A 17,287-nucleotide genomic window follows, 5' to 3' on the forward strand; every position below is an offset into this window, starting at 1 on the left:
AATTAAGCTCTCTCCACCTCCATATGAATTCATATTTCATCCACAACATTTTTTGTTCAAGATTTGCACAGAGTTCTTACGCCACTGATGCATGTCTGATGATGGCCCCAAAACAGACTTATGATCAGGTATGGAAAAACTACAGTACAAAACCACAGTCAAACAACAAGGCTGAGCAGGAGACTTCAAGGATATTTTCAGTATCATGCCTTGTTTCAAGTTATACTACATTCAGCTTTTATTTCTGCTCACTTCAACATTACACATTCCCCTTTTCTTAACACTTAAGCTTAGTAATAAGACTAGATTTGGAAAAGGAGATATTTTGGCTATAAGTACCTACTACACAGTTACTTAGGAAGATTCAGGATATCACCTGAATAACCTCCCTCCTCCAACAACTGAAGGGAGAAAATTCACTCTTCAGTAGTTTCAGGGTAGCTATTGCATTGGTCAGAACTACATTCATGCACAGAAAGCTCAGTTTCACAAAGTTCCCTTCTAGCATTAACTATCACCAGCTAGGATGTAGTTTATTCTTTACTGACCTAGCTATTTTGACAGATTTTAGCTGAGTACCAAATGACAAACTGAATTTCTGATATAACAAGCATTTCTGCCCATTGTTGTCAGCCTCTTATCACTAAATGCTCTTCCTCCTTTTGATGAATTTAAGGCACTTTGGAGATTAGAACATAAAGAACAAGCTTTATTACATTAAAAGAATAAACAATATGAACAAAGAGTGGCAAAATCCCAGATAAATTTTATAAATTTCAAAATAATGTATGAATGGACAAGCAGTTTACCACAGCATGAAAGAAATGCTTTGCTTATACGTAAATAGACATAAGAGCCATCACAAAAGAAATAGCGATACAACAGATAAGGAGCGTATGGCAAAGTTTGATGCAATTTATTGGTATTCCTGGTATAGCAGCATGTTAAACAACTACTGGTACTTCTGAAAAATATCTGAATTATTTATCAATCCTTCCATCCAGAGGCAGTCAACATAACAGAACTGTAATGGTGCTGCTTTTCCAGCCTTCTGCACCAGGATACACCAAGCAGCCTTGAACCCCCCCCCAGAAATATTTGCGAAGCACAAAGCAGCAATCCTTCAGACAACTTGATTAATATCCCATGGGCTCACCTTAAATGCCTCAAACCTTTATTCTAATTAGTTCAGACTCAAAAAGCAAAGCCAAGGCTCAAACAACATACACTCAGTACATTCTTTGTCTGTGGGAAAACTCTTTGAGGCTGATAAATGTGTTTCCTAAAAAGCTCCTGTAGTCATGTAGACTTAACGACCTTCAGAATTATATATTTCCTGGCAGAACTCCAATGGAAGTACACTTCCAAAAAGAATGTGAACTAGTCTGTGTTAGTTTGGGGAACATGCTCTGTATGTCTAACCTGCAATAGGATGACATCAGTCACAGGCCTTAGGTAGCTAGAAGCTAAAGATGTTAACATTCAAAAATCCAGTGTCAACACGATTCCTTGTTCTAGGCTAAAGGGAACATCATCAGCTAGCTCACTAGAAATGGATGTCTGGATCCTCAGCATGACTTGTAGGTGAAAGAACACTGTTACTATGAAAAGGTGGTGATGCCTGCTTTAGTTTCATGAAGAAAGTAAATTCTTCACATTCAGTTTCATTTCAAATACAAACTACGAATAAAGCATCCCCCCTTTTCAACTTAGCAAAATGATGAGGTGAACTGTAATGACGGAAAACAAGTAAACACATTTTTGAATTCAGTACTTGTATTTTTCTCCTCTTCCCAGGATAATAGTTACCCACCACCCTCCACCTCTCCCACTCCTTTAAAAAAAGACAATCAGGAAAAATCTATTTTTTCTTCTCACACACTGGAAGAATCTATACTATATTCACCATAAAGATGAAATTCATTTAAACAGCAACAATTAAGAAGAAGAGGTTGTGTCATAACAATAACAATAAAAAGCTACTAAAAAAAACCCTACTGACTGTAAAGGAGACCGCTCTCTGTGACAAATACTTCTGGAATTACAATTGAAATTATTGGTTTTAAATATAAATGTCACTAATACAGTATGGAAAACATCACAGGCTGAGAAAATACACAGGGAATGATGAAGTGTGCTGTTGCTATAGTGATTCTGATAAGATTCTCTCAAGTGCCTTTCCTTTACCCCATGCAACCATAATAAAGTCTAATTTAAAACCAACTCTTCCATTAATTATATCTTTTTCCGGTATCCTGGCATACAAAACCAGACAAATTAAGAACCGTACAAGATACTACATTTCTTGCTTCAGGGAATTTTTTTTAATCTCAGCAATTTCAGAGTGCATCAGGACAAAACTTGCTGTTTCAAAGCTCAACAAAGGGTCAGTTCTGCTTGATTCTTCTACTTGGATCTCTGAAACCTGATTAACACAAGTCTGTAAAAAAAGGTACATATGAGTAAAGCACTGATTTGATTATTACCATTTGACTAACTCAGCTATGCCTGTCATTACTTCAACAAATTAAACCTGTCTGAAAGCTAGTACACAAGTTACCGACTTATTTCTCAAAAGAAAGGAAAAAGAAATGCTTGCAAAAGCCTGCTTGCAATTCCTAGTTACTGTTACCACCCTTGTGTCCCATTCCCATTGCCAAGTGACTGCCCACTAAAGGCTGCCACAAAGTCAGTTTCCAGCAAAAAGGTAGCTCTCACTAGCTGTATTTCAAAAGTAAGTCATAAATCTTTTGTGTACCAAATAGTACTTATGGTCATCGACTTTCTTCAACTACAGATAACTTTATGTCATTTGAGGGACTAAATTGCTTTAAAGCTCATATTAGACTTAATTTTAAAAAACAAATTGCTACAGATGTTTTAGAACACATCCATCTCCTAGCTACCACCCACTGCAGGGATGTCACAGTGAAGCTTGTTTTCCAGTAACCATTAACCAAACGGGACAAAGATACAGTACCAAGGACTTTTGATGCAGACAAAACAGTGACTCTGAGTTCTGTGATAGTTCAGTGTCAGAGGGAAGTGCATCACACATTAAGGTGTTCTGCCTTTTAGCACTAAGCCTCAGCTATGACAGAACACCCCTTTCATGCCATATTAAATGGGCATATTTCATGCAAATACATAAAAATTGCAAGAAAAGCAAATAATGATTTCTTGATTTTATGGCAGGAAAAAAATATCAGCCTTTAACAGACATTGGTGTTACTGTATTTGCAAACAGCAACCTTTTAATAATGCCTAATATTTAGTCTAAATTTAACCTGGGGTAAAATTAACATAATTTTGTTACAGGCTTCAGCATTGAGAGCCACCACCTACATTGGAACTAGATTGCATTTTCCATTTATTTGACTCAAAATTCTTTATGGTTCACAAAACAGCTCCCAGAAATAGATCGCACATTAGCTTTAAACCACTGTAACATTACACTGACTGACACAACCCTTGACACTTTCCAGTTTGATCACAGCTGAACTTTCTCAGATCATAAATTATGTATTTCTGTCTTGAGTATGTCAAAGGCTGCAATACAGAAGTGTACAAGCCAAACTGTTTATTCTGCAGTTACTCAGTTTCACACCACATGCAATTAGAGCAAAAAAGAAGTGCTGGGAAGAGAGTGCTTCAGGAATACAGATACTGAATGGATCTCAGTAACCAACTTAAGCAGGGGAAAAGTCAAACCTTGCATTTGCTGCAAAACATTGCACAAAGTGGATCTATACAGCACAGGTTTCACCATTTCAGATCTGCTGCCACAGGTACACGATTCAAGTTATCCTAATTCTGGCCTAATATCTGTGTTCTTTACATTTTTCACTGCTACAGTCTGATGTCCTTATGTATTGCTCTCCTTTTGTACCCCATGAGTGAAGGGGAAGCAGATAAGAAGGCTTTCATATTAAAAGTAAACACCTAAAGAGAAGACAAACCCCTGATATCTGCAGTTTCAGCAACACCCACTGTCCAAAAAGACAACCATTTTCAAAACATTGACCATTGGTGAATAGGCCGATCTTGGCTACCAGGCAGTTCATCATTATTCTGTTTACTTTTCATATCATATCATATCATATCATATCTCAATGAGCAATGTTTACTGGTATTTATTTTTTCTTCCAACCATGCATTTTCCTAATAAAAATACTTACAGCAATGAATAACAAGAAATGCTCAAGTCCTTTATACATTTTTAACTGTTCTCTAACCACAGTACTCCATCACAGTACCTCTCAGGCATCTAGCTAGTGTACCTTTTCGTATATCTAACTTCTGAGACCAGTGAGACCGAAATGTCCTTTGCCTCATTGCACATGTCAATCCCAAGGAACAGCAAGTACATCAAGGATAACCATGGCAAACTGGACTCAAGCATTTTGTAAGGCAATTTGAAATGTGTGGGCTCTTACCAGCTATATAACCGTTTTACTCTTATTCTTTTCAGAAAAAGCCTGCTCCGTCAGATATGTTATTTAAAGAAACAGCAGGTACCTCTCTAAGTACTGTATGTACTGCAGGACAAATGCTCCCTTGCGTAGGTAGCTGCAAGCTGCACAGTAAAATGAGATCATGCCACCCAAAACAGGCAGAAGATTTCATAATGCAAAAAGGCATATTGTAGTTTCTCCCCTTTTGAGACAGGAACACATCCAAGATTGCTAATTATAAATATAGTGGTCACAGCAAGCAAGCCCACCAGAGTCCAGTAAGCATTTGGACAATGCTGTCATGGTGTGAGTCTTGTGGTGTTCTGTGCAGAGCCAGGAGTTGGGCTCCATGAGCCTGACTGGTCCCTTCCAACTCAGCACATTCTATGATAACTCACTAATGCTTTTGCTTCTGCTTATGACACAATGCAAGGCCAGGATGACTTGCTACTTAGCCCTTTTACAGTGGCCTACTCAGACCTTGTATTTAGGCTCCAAACTGACATTTACAGTACCAGTTCCCCAAGGCATGGTATAGAGCTCTTATACTCATCATATTACTCACTGCACAGGAGAACAGAGGAGACAGAAGAGCAGGAGAAACACTACAACTATGTGCATTTATGTACTGCATGCCTTTCAGTCTGGCTTTATTTCTCCAATGCATCAGGGCTTTCAAAACATCACAATAGCATCTTATATAAGACAAACTTGCTGCTTTACGACTTAATCTGGGCAAGGAAAACCACAAAAAGAAGTAATCACTGCCAGACAGTAACTTCAATGAAGACAAAAAACATCAAATCCTTTTGCTGGTAAAGTGGACTGCACCACTCCTGATGCACATGCCCTGCTGTCATGCTCTCATAGTAGCTGCTACACCACATCCACCCCCAGTCACAGACACACCAACAGCCAGTCTGATTCATCAACTTTGGCACGGGTAGTGTACACAAGGAGGAGGGAAATGGTGTCCACTTTACACCCAGCTGTCTGCTGCCAGAGGCCATCTACTTAGCTTGTAGCTCAATTTAGTCCAGCTGTGCTCACTCCCTAGTGGAACTTTGAAAAAAAAAAATCCCATTTTTAAAATGAAAACAATAGTTACAGAGAGCAAAATAAATGTCAGCATATCAGCATAAAGAGGATCATCTTAAAGTTGACTTTTGAGATTAAAGGCAGCTTTATATCCACACCAGTTCTTGAACAGGTATTACTCATAAAAGTGAAAATATGCTTGCAAATCCAGGAGCCAAAATTTGTGTGCTTTCATTTTGACAAGTTCTGGACTGAAGGAAGTGGGGTGTGTGGGGGGGAAATAACCAAAATCTCTGTTCACTTTTCAGAATGAGAAAATAATTATTATTTGACCTACATTTACAGCTAAGCAATCAGGCATTTCTATCAGCTGCTCCCTTGTATACCCCTTTCCAATTTTAACAATAAACCTAAGAAAGCATTTGTTATTGCTGCTTAAATTTTCTCTAAACTAGATCCTAGGCCTAATTCTCACCTGGTCCAAAGACAAAACACAGTTACTCCAAGCTACCAGGAACCTGTCTCAATCATCTGAGGACCTGGCACACCACACATGCACATGATCATTAATTAGATGAAAGCTAGGAGGCAAGGAGAACCTCAGTACCTTTCAAGGACATGCAGTTCAGCATCCCACAGGGATGCATCAGTGGCAAAGATGGAAACCAACTGCTGAAAGCAGCCACAGTATTATTTCTGAAACAACCAACTCCATGTTTAATTGAGTCTCTCATGCTTTCAAACTGACATAGCAAAGAAGAGACAGAGAGGCAGCTGAAAAGCCTGGGAACACTCTCTTACAGGGACAGGGGCACATCAGATTTTAGGAAATAGATAAGAGGATAAAATCAACTGACAAGACAGGCATCAACTTCTGTCTAAGCTTTTTCCAAACCCATACTGTTCTTCCACTCCACAGTGCCCTCCAAAAAAAAAAAAAAAAAAAAAAAAAAAAAAAAAAAAAAGAAAGGTAAGGAAGGGACTATTCAGGCATTCGATAGGAACCAAGGATTTCCAAGTAAATCTCAGAAACAGAAGGAGGCAACAGGAACTATGGCAGAAAGAACAGCTGCAGGTAGCTCAGCAGAGTGCTTGGTACAGAGAAGCACAGAAAATGCAACTGGACTCATTCCAGCATACAACTCAGATACGTTACCTGGAGCATGCAGCTTTAAAAATAGCTCACTATTAAAGCAGCATTTAAACAACAACAAAAAAAACCCAACCAACCAAGCAAAGAGCTGACCAAACAACCAACATAGCAATCAACCAACAAAAAAGTAAGCACCCTGAATGACTGCTTTGGTTTGTTTTTTGTTTTTTTTCATTTTACTACTGAGCATCTTCTATTCAGAAATTTGCATCTTAAATTAACTTTTCTGGTAAACAGTAAGCATAATAACCATGACCTTTGCTTACCTACTGATTCAACACTCCTCTATTCAATTACAACTAAGCATTGTTTTCTGGATCTGTCTGCAATCAAGCTTCTGCCTTTAGGGAGAACACTTTTTCACAGGCACAAATGTATATGCAGAAACAAGCAGATACACAAGACAAATAAATGTACCTACTTGTTTTTATTTTTGTTCTGCACTCTTATATTTTTGGACATTTCTGAAGGTGGAGTTATTTAGAAAAAAATGGAACCATTGGAATAGTGTAACGTAATTGACTTTTCAAAATTCTTTATTACTCAGGCCAAAAAGAAACCTCCAGTCTGTTGGATATAATCACATAATTTTCTAGATGCCTTGATAACTGAATGTTGACATAACATTTTCAGTCCTACAAAAGCATAAACATCAACTTTTCAAAAACAAAAGGCAGCTACCTGAAAATTTACATGCCAAATCATCTACAAGCTAAAGAAAATGCATGCTAATGTAAATCTACCTTCCCCCAATCACAACAATTTTTATTTGGTTATAAAACCCTTTTGTCTAAAATGGAGTATAACAGAACAAAGTAAGAGGAGACCATCTCTTAACATGGTCATTTTAAATGTTCTTATCATTTCCAAAGGCTTTCACCTTCTGGAACCTGTATCACACCTCCTATCTCTTACTACACACTGTGCAGCAATGTGCATCAAAACTACAGATAGTCTGAGCACAACAGTTAATACTGGATCCACTCTATTGTATCATATTACTAAGATGAACAGCTTCACTGTTACCAACAAAGCATAGAACACTTTTCTTGACTATGAAGTCGGCTTAGATGGTATAGTTCCTTCTCATGTGCTTGATCAGACCATAGTCATCTTAAAAGGCTGTGAAATAAACGAAGATTTTATGTAACAATGATTTAAAACTAAGACTTTTCATTACATATAGCAAAACGAAAGGATGTCCTCACTGAAATATTGCATAAACCTTGTATTTCACAGGTTGGCTGAGGTGTGACAGGAAGAAGTTTCTTAATGCCTTTGTCCTTCTCTCCATCAGTCTACCCTATAAACTAGCACATGACTTGCCATCATTCAACCATACTGGCAGTTTTCTTAACAAGTGTGGTGCAGAACAGGAATTCTCAAGCCATGGAATGTCAGAGATTCTTTGGTCCCAGGCCTGCTTCCACACAACCTGCAAGAGCATATACTGTTACCATGGCAAAAAACCAAAAAAATGTCATGAAACTGCTTGTATAGGTCTTACTAGCATTCACATTAGTGTCCTGAAAAAATCTTTCCTCAAATACTGCAAAGAAGAAAAGAAACAAAACCACCAGAGGGACATCCCTTTCCATGTTAAACTACCATGTGATATGCCCTGGAGTGTTTCAAAGCACTTCACATTCTTAGCAGACATCCAGTTCCACTTTCATGTAAGGCTTTCTTTAGTTACAAGTCAGAGAAAATATTTATAAGAAAAAATACAAAGTCAATTCTGATAAGTGGCTCAACTTCACAGCATGTACATGTAACCCAAGACGCATTTTCAACACAATAGCTGTGGCAAGCAATCCAACCCCTATTTCCCAGATTGAGGACATTTGAAAGCTAACACTATTTACTGCGTATCTTCACTCTCCAGCTCCTAACTCATTTTTTTTCCACAATAAAATTAACACAAAACAGGCTCTAAATACTCATCCTATTCTTAAAAATTGATTTTCAGTAAAATTATTTCTCTCACAAGAAGCTCATCCATAGCAGCTTGCAGAGTCTTAAGTCAGAACACCCTGATTCACTCCTTGGAAAATCACCTTCAATGGCAACAAAATAACAACCTACCTCAGAAATTACCTTTATTCTTTCTTTTACTACTATTAGAGTAAAAGAATCTTGATCACTGATATTCCTAAGACACTTTCTGCCTGGTCTGGAAACCTTTTTACTTTCCACTTGGCCCTCTGATTATGACATTTAGACTGCTCAGCATTTTGAGTATGCTCATTGCAGTAGCACAAAAAACTGAATTTCCCAATGTATAGGATAAACACTCGCTCATTTTTTGGCCCATTTTATTATTTCATATATGATGTGTAAAAAAAAGAAGATAAAATGGCCTAATATTTTCATTTGAATTGCCAACTCACAACCCAGTGCTACTAAGCATCACAATTCTGTAAATTAAACCTAACCAAAAAATCAACAGAATTCCTATTTGAAAAAAATAAGCCAGCTCACATGCCCCACAAATAAAAATCCATATTAAATGTATTTGTTTCCCCAAGAAACATATACTGTACAGGTAGCTCTACAAGCAGCATTAACACAAACTAGAGGAGGTTACTAGTTAAGCAACTGAAAATAGAATTTTTAATAACTATGGCCCCTTCTACACCTGCAGACACAATATACTCCTTACTCTTCTATGTTACGTTTAGTTTAGCCCCAAAATGAGTAGATGTGACTCAAAACAGCAAGAATGTATGCTTACCACATCTACATTAATACACAAATAAAAACTAGCACCTACAAATACAAAAATCCTGACATATTGAGAATCTTATTTCACCAAATAAAAAACAAGATTTCCTAAATTGCTACGTTTGAAATAGAAAACATTTTCTAAATGCTTTCCACGTTATATTTAATATAATTAATGTTTACTTACTCATTAAAATGTGAACACCTGCAGAAATGTAATACTTTCATTTAAGGTTCTTTCTCAAAGGCAGCTGTCCACAGCAGGAAAAAGAGCATTCTGGTAAACATTTATATCTTTTTTGAAAATAAAATCAAATCTAGAAAACAAAGCTGTAAAGAAATAGATGTAAACCATGGAAGTATCTACAAAAGACTGTCTCTTTGCTCGGTAAGAAAATTATTCCAGATTGAGTACAATCCTTCCAAAGAAATGAAACTGGTTTGAAGAACTTATTTTCTGGTGCCAGAAAACAGCAGTAAGGCTTTCTTTACAAAGACAATTTAAATCATAAACATGAAACAATATTAAAATATTTTATTTGAATTAAGGTTTCGTGTTTTGTGATTTAAATTAAGACCAATTCAACAATTCAAATAATTCTAATCAACCTACTTGCAGTAAGACAGTCCTGGCCTATATCATGTCAAGATTATTCCACAACAAGTAGTTCATCGTTATTTTTTCTACTGTATTTATTTTAATCCAAAAAAGAAATACTTGGACCCCACAGAACAATTATTTATGTTGATGGATACAATAATCCAAAAGTTAGTAATTCCTAAGGAAAAGACCATGGCAGCTCTGGTAATGGTTGTAAGCTTAATAAAAATTCATGGTTTATGCTGGTAGCTGCCACTTTCAACATAACTGAAAGTGAGAAGACTGCTGTAACATTTAACACTATTTAGGAAAGTTAAAGGACAATGAACTCAATAACTTCATATGCTTTTTTTTTCTATTTACATGGGATTGGAGACTGGCTTGGACTACTCTTGCTGCTCAGGGGCTCTAGTGGAACCAAGAACTCCTTGCAGGGGAAGCCAGATGGGAGTTAATTCTCCACTATACCTTTACTATTATTAGTTGTACTAGTCATTAACTAAAGCTAGCAAAGGAACAGATCTTTGCTTGTACTTGTTTTAAATTCTGAACCTTATAAAAGGTTTTAGTCTCTCCAGGCCCTTTTGTATTCAAACGAATGGCTCGCTCTCTACATTTCTGGCTGCATTTAACCTCTCTCTGGACTTTCAGTATTTCTAAAACATAACGCAAGACCTGCCTCCACACCGGCTTTGTGACGATGCAGGGGTTTACTGAACAACTTCTGGAATGCCACTGGACATAGCAAAGTTGACCTCTAAGGACGAGCATGGGTCTCTGAGGCAAACTCTGAGACTTGCCCTTTCTCTTTCAATACAGGAGTGCAACAGTTGAGATCTGGTCACATTGTATCTTTAGACTGTTTCCAGCAGAAACTACTAGATAGAAAGCTTTGACCTGCTGGCAAGAAAGATGCTGGATGAAAGATAACGGAAATTCTGCTCATACTCTTTTCTTCCAAGAATTGTAATGAAATCCTGTCTCTTCCAATACTAAATGAAAAATGTATCCACATGGAGTGAGGACCAAGTAATTTCTGAATCTAACTGGCTTTGTCTTTCCACTGACTCCAGAAATACTGTGGATGAGGAGGACATATTACCCCCCTCCCAACAATGATATTGCATTCTGTTTGTAGTAGAATCCTTTTTTTCCTCTTATTTTAAAGCTTTTAAAATCCAAATGCTTATCCTTCTAGTACTAGCAACACAAACAAAAATTAGCCTTGATGAAAAGCCTTCCAATGTTTTGTGCTTTTATATGCAGTGGCTGGAAAACTACTGACCAGTTTCTGTGAAGTTCAAAGAAAAACACATATACAAAAGGACAGATGAACTATGAAAAGCAGACAATTGAAAAAACATGTATTACAGGAAAATATCCCTCCGAATGCTTTTCAATGTTTTATTTTTACTGATTGTTCTCCTGAACTCCACAGCACGTCACAACTAATGGCTTTTTCCAAAGATTCCAACAGTTCAGACTGTGACAAACCACAGACACATGAAGACAACACCTGTATTTCTGTCATTCACATGAAAATAAGTAAATATTCTAATAAGGTACATCTCTCTGGTGCTTCCCTTCCTTGTTCCTCCCTATGTTCTTGAAAAGCTGCCTAAATCTTTTGCAAATGAACTTATTTTAGAGCAGTCAGCCTAGAGGTGTCCAAACTGGTAAAACATACCATTCTGCCAACTAAGTGTATTTTTCTCTTTAGATGCTTCCACCACTTCTCAATATCATTTCAAAATATAACTGCTGCATAACTTGAATAGCGGGCAGCTATTTCTGACTCATTTATTTTTATACCATTTTTTAAACCCATATACTTCTCTGGAGGCATTGTAAACTAAGATTTGATCAGTTAATGAAGTCTATTTCACCTACAGACCTAAGAGAATAAAAAAACCTCAAAGGAAGAATTAAATATGTTATAGGACTTTCGCTACATTTATTCTATTTGTGCTTGATGGCATTCAATATGTACTCTATACATATATAGACACAAAGCAGCATCCTAGTGAGAAAGAATGCCATGCAAGTATCATTCAGAAATAGATTTTTTGGTTCATTGTGAAAATTCATTATAAACAATACTTTAGTAAGCTGCTTGACGGGCATGAAAGTAAAAGTGCAACCTCTGAATTCATAGAACGAACATGCAAATACAGAGAGTGCAGGTAAAACTCATTTTGCATATAATGTTGCCCTAAGCAATCATACACAGGAGTTACTAGGAAAAAGTACAATTTCATACCTACAGAGATCACAGCATCAAAATTATTTAAAGGCTGAAATCTGGCCTCAAAATTGTAACTTACTACCATCCAACCTAAACAATTCTATAAAAGACAGTACATCTAAGAATAGCTTGTAATAATTTGCTATTGATCCATTTTGTTACTATAATCCAAGTACAGACCCCAGGTAATAAATCCTTAAGTCTGCAGAAACAGCTGTTTTCAAAAAAAAAAAATCACTGATCACAGAAGATGTCGCAGAAAGGTAATAAGAAGATCTAGGCACATTGTGCAAGAATTTGAAGAGCACATGCACATACAAACACATTCTCCAGAGACTGTGTATACTTTTTTCTACACTGTGGGTCATGCAAATAAAAATTCTCTTGAGGAGTCCAAACACAAAAAAAAACTTCACCAATTCTTTTCACACACACTGAAAAAGTCTTTGTTGGCGTAAAACCTACACAAAAATCAGCAGTTACCTCATCACAAAACCTCTCCTCATTATGCTAATGTTTCAAACATATAAAAAACACCCTGATGTGTGAAATACTGACATCTCAGTGAGACAGGACAAAGTACAGCGAACTGCAGATCTTTGATCTGGCTGAAAATGCTCTGCATTCTGATGAGAATTTCTGTTGGGATCCTAGGAGATGAAAGGATTTTTTAGAAGTCTGACAGTTAACAGAGGGAAGGAGGTATTCAGAAGAGAACAAAAAGAGGAGCACTGAAAGCAGATGACATCATGCCTCAAACTGGCCTTTACCATCTTACTGACATGTTCCACAATGTAGCATTGCAGTTTCCACATAGCTATTCTTGAGAGCTCAAGATCCTCTGTGGAGACGGTATGGCTGGAGATCTACTGCTTATAAAAGGATAGAAAATTTAAACTGGTCTAAATATAACATATATATTTTATTTTGGGATCCTAAATGCATTATGGTAATCCTCCAGAATACTACCTTTTGAAACTATGTTCTGCCTCACATTAAAGATTCAAAGTCTCCAGTCTACAAAGCTAACAAACACAAGATCTGTCACTCCGGTCTCCAGGAAAACACAACACTGCAAGCATGGAAATGCCATTACTTCCCTCTGATTCTTCCCACAGGCAGTCCACCTTTTGTACCAGGGACATCTTCCAACCTTGTAGGGGCGTTGGAACCGATTACCCTTCCCCTCAGGTTACCAGAGGCTCAAAACTCTGGGGAGAGGTACCAAATTCCCCTCGATACTCTACAAACAGCTAAGGGCAAACCCACAGGACTTTGGAAATTGACTGATTATTTATGTCCAGGCAAATACACATACAGTCAACTTACCATGCCATGTACACAACATTTGTTTGCAACTTGTATACCTCAGAAAACATAAAATATTAAAAATGGACATAAAACCAGTTTTTCTATGATACTGCCTTTGTCCTGTTCAGAAGTTTCATCTCTTTAAATAGAAGAAAAATTGTACTTGGAACTTTTTCATTAAGACAGGAAAAGAGAGATCTCTTGTCAAAGCTTCTCTTCTTCTTAACTTTCCCTCTCTACCCTCTCATTTATGTTTCATGGTGTGGCCATTTACATGGGACATTTTCCTGTGTCAAACATCCTCACATCTGCAAAGACCTATCTTTACAAAAATTTCATTTTACCTCCAGCTCAAGTGCAAGATGTAAAGACCAATCAAATGGTCTTGCAAATATCTACATCTCCTATGACCGGGAGCTAGAACACTTATTTTCACTTGACAGAGAAAATACTGTTATAATTAGGATTTTTACATGAATTGCAGACCTCTCAGTGCTGTTTCATTACCTGCATACACATCCATTTTGAGAATAGTTTTACAGATCAATACTGGAATGAAGTCTTGAAAAAAAGACAGCATTTTGCAACACCAAAACAAAGCAGCATCACAGGGACACTGAAAAGATAAATTCCTTCCAGAGCATGTCTGACAAGCCATGTGACACATCAGTAGTTTTCTATGTCACCATATGGCCAACTAAAATCTGTATCAATGACAAATTATTATATTTGATATGCACACAGCTATACTCTCACCAGCCATAATAGAATTTTATCTTAGGAAAATAGTAAATAGCCATGACTGATTGTAACTGTAACTTTCTCTCTACTAGAATGTACTCTTAAGGATAGAAATCTTGTGGTTTTACCTGAGGTACTAACCAGGCACATATTAAGACTAAAAAGGATATTTACATATTAGAGATTCCCATAATGGACAATTTTTATGCTTCTTTGTCACTCTTTCTGAACTTCTTTTTTCAAGAAGAAAGAACCTGTAAGATAAGTTACAGGCACCTCACTATCTGGATTTTATCTCTGCCAATTTTGAGACTTTGAAATTCAAACTACCCCACTTTCCTTTGCACATCAGGGAAGTTACAGGTCTCCAGCAATCCCTGACTTTAGAGGGCCTGACTCCATCAGAGAGGACTTAAGGACATGTGGCATAATATAACACATGCAAGAATGTTACTAAAAGGTACTAGAGGGCTTGCATTAAACTGGCTTTACCTCGTTCTGTTTCCATCTCTGCTGTTGCAGGATGGAGAACTGATTTCTGACCACAGATTCTGGTAAGACTAGTGAAATCTTGATCAAAAGGAATGAAAACTTCACTAACCACCCCTCTGTGATTATTTTTTCTACTTTTATTTTTAAATTACAGGATATTGCTAGTATTAACCCATTTCTATTGTTCCCATCTTGAAGTTCCGAGGTTTGGATATTGTCCAAATAGTACTACAGAATCAGGGACATCTGAAGTCTAACACTGTCACATACTTAAAACTGTGCGTATAATTAAACCAGCTATCTAGAAAACAAGTTAACTAAAAAAAAAAAAAACCCTAATAATTATTATTTATGAGTAACAACCTGACATTATTTGTATCTCTCATGCACTTTAACGGGATGTGTTACTGTCTTCACAATAAAATTTAGTTCTCAAAATGTGTGTGATAAAAGAACTAATTTATTCTAGCGATCAGCAATAATTGCTACCCTCTTAAAGTCAATATTGAGAGGTATTAACTTGAAGCAAGCAAGCATTCAACCTGACACTACCAGAAAAGGTACCTTGTACACTCCAATCAGCACAAAAATAGTCGCCAAAAACCCCAACAACCCATGCATAAAGTGAACTACACCGCTTATCTGAGAAACATAAGTTACAAGGGGATAATATACTTCATTCAGCCTTGACTTAATCATTACCACAGGATGCACATTTTCATTCTTCCATGTTCTAAGGAAACAAACTCCCTTGAGCTTAGACATCCAAAAACCATGTACCCAATTTAGATAAATAATGACTCAGAGAACAAAAAAAAGGTATCAGAAGGAAAAACTGTGAGTAAACATTACTCCTTACAATTTCAGCATCTCTAACACAAACCACAGCTGGAGATTGCATTAGCTGCTAGTTCAGTATCTCAGATTAACATGCTTGACAGAAGAGAATGCCAGAAGTCCAGAGAAGGCAGACATAACCACGGAAAAGTTGGCAAGAAAGTCCTTGGCTGTGAGTTGTAAGACAAGTAGATAGGCATACTTTTCAAGAGAGAGATCACAGCCAAGAAGCTGGGAAAGGTCAGTCTTCAAAGGACAAGGCTTCATGGCATTTACTTGTATGACTCAAACTTCATGTTGGGGGGAAAAGATGCTTACTTGTATAGGTAGTATTCGGCTTGATCCACTTCTTCTCGTGAAGAAATGTTGTCAACAAACTGATTAAAAAATAAGAAATAAAAGCTTAAAAAGGGAGCACCAGCATAAAGCATATTAGAAGAAAATGCAATCACAAAATACATTCGTCTGGAATATTTAGGTGTCTAACAGTACTGAAACTCTTCTGGAAATCTTTGCTTGTTCCTAATTCTGGTGTCTTCTAGACTGCTAAAACTCAAACCTTTTTAAACTGAGGCAACTCTCTTCCTTAATTCTGAGAAACTTTATGCATCTTGAAAGCCATCTGAGGATTAAACACCTATAGCTCAGTATCCTGTATTTTTGCTGTTCTTCTAAACCTTTTGTTCTTCAATCATACCCCTTGTTTTAAGCCTATATTCAGTTCCTCACATTTTTTTGCCACAACTGAGTCTTGACATGACTCATTTCTTTCTCAAAAAAATATTCTTTTCTCTATAGTTTGCCTGTTGTGCCTATTCATACTATTATGTCTATATTTTGAAGCACAGAGACAGCAAAATTTTGTATTTCACTACATTTTATAATGGTAGGGAAAAAAATCACCACCCCACGCTGTTCAGTACAATCGTCCTCTCATTTACAATCCTGTCTCCTTACAGAACTCCCTGTGCTATCAATTACTTAAATTCCAACCCAGTTTTCAACCAGACTTTGTCTTATGGTAACAGTGAATCCTGTTTTCCTGTACATTTTACTAGCATAAGCATAAAGGCACTATAGCATCTTTATAACATAATACCTTTAGTTCAAAATAAACAAACATGTCCTTAAGGTCAGTACTTCTCTTTACCCTAAGCCTAAGCTAAAAACAATTTCAGCTGACTAGTATTTGGTCTCCCATTTCTTAATTCTCTTAGCATACTATACATGTAGAGATCTCATTTTCTGAGCATGGCAACAGCATGCCTGTGTGCTTTGTCTACATTTCAGAAAATAAGAATCTGATGTTAGCTCCAAGTATTGGAAAGTGGGGCTGTTTGACAATCTGAAAATGCCATTTCTCCAGGGAGGTCAGCCCAAAGCAGGAAAGGAATAAATCTGATTCATAAAAAGGAGAGGAACACCCATTTCCCTTGCGGACACTCAGAAGCCATGTCTCAGAAGCCACGGTCAAGAATCCTTGGTCTGTAGAAATGCTTGCTCTTGTACCAGAACAAAGCATTTTGTGACTCCTCAGTTAGGGGTGCAAACTATCCTAGTTAAGTTATATTACCGAGATAACTCAGCTTCTCTGGATAATTTTGAAACTGAAATTAGTTTGTTGGGTTTTTTGTTTTTGTAAACAAATGACATATTTATTCTCCTTCCTCATTACAAACACTCATTTGCAC

The 17,287-nt window shown here is 37.0% G+C and overlaps 1 protein-coding gene across 2 annotated transcripts in view; it reads right to left on the reverse strand.

The window, feature by feature from the left end:
* Nucleotides 1-17,287, reverse strand: part of MRPS27 (mitochondrial ribosomal protein S27) — a 42,233-nt gene that overhangs the window by 17,016 nt on the left and 7,930 nt on the right. Inside the window, exon 4 of one of the 2 annotated variants that reach the window (XM_062513140.1) lies at nt 15,915-15,973. The exons of the other annotated variant lie outside the window; for it this stretch is intronic. Coding sequence (XP_062369124.1) covers nt 15,915-15,973 — 59 coding nt within the window. The remainder of the gene's footprint in view (nt 1-15,914; nt 15,974-17,287) is intronic. 2 annotated transcript variants of the gene reach the window in all.

Source organism: Cinclus cinclus, chromosome Z (assembly GCF_963662255.1).
Source record: "Cinclus cinclus chromosome Z, bCinCin1.1, whole genome shotgun sequence".
Classification (NCBI taxonomy): Eukaryota; Metazoa; Chordata; class Aves; order Passeriformes; family Cinclidae; genus Cinclus; species Cinclus cinclus.